The 3,633-nt window shown below is 33.2% G+C and overlaps 1 protein-coding gene across 1 annotated transcript; it reads left to right on the top strand.

Annotated features, from left to right (window-relative positions):
* Nucleotides 1-1,119: 1,119 nt before the first annotated feature.
* Nucleotides 1,120-1,822, top strand: LOC104545533 (follistatin-related protein 5-like; the record flags this gene model as incomplete). The annotated part of the gene is made up of 1 exon (XM_010190703.1): nt 1,120-1,822. A coding segment is annotated over one exon (703 nt), but the record flags the coding sequence as incomplete, so codon positions are not given.
* Nucleotides 1,823-3,633: the final 1,811 nt, after the last annotated feature.

Raw genomic sequence — 3,633 nt, 5'->3', positions numbered from 1 at the left:
TATAATATAATCAATTAAAATATAATTAACCCTGTCTCATGTTGGAGGAACTGACTGAACAATGTCCTGAAACCTTTTTGCCTGTTACTTGGTGTTTCACTGATTAGTAAATACATTGGGGTTGCAAAGCACAGCGTGAAAATTTTGTGCTATTGTCAACTCAACTGCTGAAACATTCTGCCTGTCATAGTGCTTTACATCAACAGGATGTGAAAGGTATTTTTAGATTATATATCAACACACAGTTTCATTCTTAGGATAAAAGATTCAGAGGAAATTGTTATGTTAAGAAATGTGCCAAAGGCAAACAGCTGTTTGGGAAAAGTTCTATGAAAGCTACTTAGATTATAAGCAAAACTAATATACTTTCACATGACTCCATAATATTTAGAGCAGTGGTTTTTGCATATATACAGTCAAATGATGGTGCAGTCAGAACTTATTTGTTAACATTACAGAATAGATGTATAGTTTATAATTAAGATGTTATAAACATTTAGTTCTAGGATTTTAAAGTTTTATCCATGCTCAGTGAAAATTTCTTGATGTATGGAAAAACGTAAAGGCTCATTTAAATTTTAAGAAATATGGGTCTTGGATAGTTGGGAGGTTTAAACCTAAATTCTTTATGATATTCATTTCTACTGAATGAAAATGAGGAAAATTCAAATAATTATCTGAATAAAAATGAGTGCTGGATTAAGTTGATGTTCCCAAGAAAGAACAACTGTATGAAGTGAATTAAAATGGGGGTTGTACTATCCATTGATTTTTTAATCATTTTCTCCTTCCAGGGTTTTGTAAAAGTTATATCTTAATAGATATGTTTAGAGTAATGTTTAAATTTTCCCCTATGTCAGTAGGAAAAAAACAGTTTTCCTATTAATCAGATTTAGGTTTTTAGACATTTTATTTGATGCATTCTAAATTACAATTGCAAGAACACTAAAAATTAAATATTATAAACTGCTTAATATCTGAAACATCTGAAGCTGAGATATATAGCAATACACTGCTGCACATATTAACTCATCTACTTTGTTTATAATGGTATTCCCCGTTTGTACAAAATGCACACAATAGCTCTGACTTTCTTTGATTTTGTGCTTTTCCTTCCAGATTTGGATTTATTCTTCATAAGGATGAGTCTGTGCTCCAGAAAATTGATCTAGAAACTATGACGTACATCAAGACAATTAGTTTAAAGGATTATAATTGCATTCCTCAGTCACTGGCTTACACACATCTTGGAGGATATGTTTTTGTCTGCTGTAAGCCTGATACCACTGGGGCTGTCTTACCGCAGCTTATAGTGGATAGTGTTACGGATTCTGTGATTGGATACAATGGCGACATAACAGGCACACCACATGTCTCTCCAGATGGACACTACCTTGTCAGCATTGATGATGCAAAAGGTCTTATGAGGATCCAGTCCATAACAAAGAGAGGAGAAATACAGGATGCATTTGACATTCACACCAATTTGCACATATCTGATGTAGCTTTTCAGCCATCATTCACTGAAGCTCATCAATACAATGTCTACTGTAGCTCCAGCACACAAACTGATGTTCTCTTTGTGGAGCTCTCCTCTGGCAAGGTTAAGATGGTGAAGAGTCTGAAGGAGCCTGTCAAGGCAGGTGAATGGCCTTGGAACACTAAGAACCGTCTTATAGAAGACAGTGGCCTTTTTGGTCAGTATCTCATGACCCCTTCCAAGGAATCTCTCTTTATCCTGGATGGACGGCTCAATAAGTTAAATTGTGAAATCACTGAAGTTGAGAAAGGCAACACAGTAATTTGGGTTGGAGAAGTATAAGGATCTGACTTAGATATATATTGAATTAATAGTTTTACAGTACATTGCACTTAAATTGCACCATTCTTCAAATTTTCACAACTTTCATTTTAAATTGTTAGACTCTTCTATACCTGCTATTTGTTTGACTTGAACACAATTTGAATCAACTTCCACATAAAAGTTACTAAAAGAATGTGTAATTGATCATGGTACTCCCTATTAATTATCAGTTAAGATTGTGGTTTTTGACTGAAAATACCTAAATATTGAAATTTATGATAAGTATCATACATTATTTTAAAGGAAGTAGGAGGAAAAAAACCTTCAGGTAATTTAATATGATAATTTACATTCATAAATGGAAGACTTAAATATGATTCAAATTTTGGTTTGGTTTGCTTCAGACACAAAATAAGAGCTGTTGTACAACCTTTGACTCCTTAAACTGAAATGTTATGTCCTGTTCTGTCCAGTCCACTGTTTAATCTTTCTGTGCCTTGAAGCGAAAGTCTCACATGAAAGGTAAAGCATAGAAATTCTATAATTTATTTGCACTGCGTCTAAAGGTTTGCTTGTCATGAGAAATAAACTTTTGGTATCAGATTGCTAGTCTCAAATTGTGGAACTTGCATGGAGAGAAAAAAGGGAGAAATATTTGCAGTGTTTTATGATCACTGCAATTTGAGGAGTTTATTTTTATGGTGAATTTTAGTTGAGAGAGCTGCTTGCAGAAACAAACTTTTTTGTAGAAAAAAACAGATGTCAAGATTGTCAGCTATCACAGGGTTGCATCAGCAAGGAGTTTCAGTTCTACTAAAGAGAAACATTGCATTTATCCTTTCAGAGTAAACCACATTCTAAAAACCTGGCATCACAAAACTTCACTTCTATCGCTGCAGAAACTGTTATTTTAAAACAAACAAAATGCATTTTGAGAAACTAAAAATGCAAAGAACTGAAGTCTATAGCCAGTAGATAACATTTTTGTACCATTGATCCACATTTGTTAAACCATTTGACTAGCTCAACAGATTTCGTATTCCATGCATCCAATTGGATTAGTGCAAAAACCAACAAAAACCTATTTTTTATAGTTTGTTTACTTAGAATTCTAATATGAACAATGGTTAAACATGTAAATGTGAAAAATAAGTTTCCCAGAGGTAGAATAACAAGTCGGTAGGATCAGAAAGCCAGCAGTAAACAACTATCCAGACTTGGAGCAATGACTTAAAAGTTTGGGAGTATTTTTAATTTTGTTTTTCTAAGGTATGCTTACAAGCTCTTAAACTGACCTCCATTTACTGAAGGTAATCAGAAAATAAATATTTTTTTTTTTAAACAAAATTTTACTGCTGTTTTGATTGTGTAAAATTGCTTAGAAATCTGGAATTTTCTAGCATTGTAATCTTGCGTGCATTTAGCATCCTGCCCTGTGTGGTACAGTAGATCTCTCTTTAGATTGAGCAAACCTCTTGGTAGGGAGATTTAACTAAGATAAGAGTCTGCTTACATTCCTAGCTACTGAATCTGTTTTTAACAACTTTTCTCCATTGTGAACAAAAAAGAATCATGTAAACTGTCTGTTACTCACTTATTTGCAGTAGTCTGTCTCATGCATTTTTCTTCTGTAACTTCTATACCACATGAATGTTTTGTATGTAGAAAATGCTTGACAAAAGGAGAATAAACCCCGTAAGTTTTAAACAGTTCTGACTAGTGAGTGTTCCAATATAGCCACACTGAAGTGGCATTTAACACAGTCTTTATTTGAAAGCAAGGTAAAAGGAATGTTAATTGCAAATTATTTTATATTTTATATATATATA

The sequence above is a fragment of the Mesitornis unicolor genome, unplaced genomic scaffold (assembly GCF_000695765.1).
Source record: "Mesitornis unicolor isolate BGI_N332 unplaced genomic scaffold, ASM69576v1 Scaffold49568, whole genome shotgun sequence".
NCBI classification, from domain to species: Eukaryota; Metazoa; Chordata; class Aves; order Mesitornithiformes; family Mesitornithidae; genus Mesitornis; species Mesitornis unicolor.
This window is presented reverse-complemented; position numbering and strand designations above follow the sequence as displayed.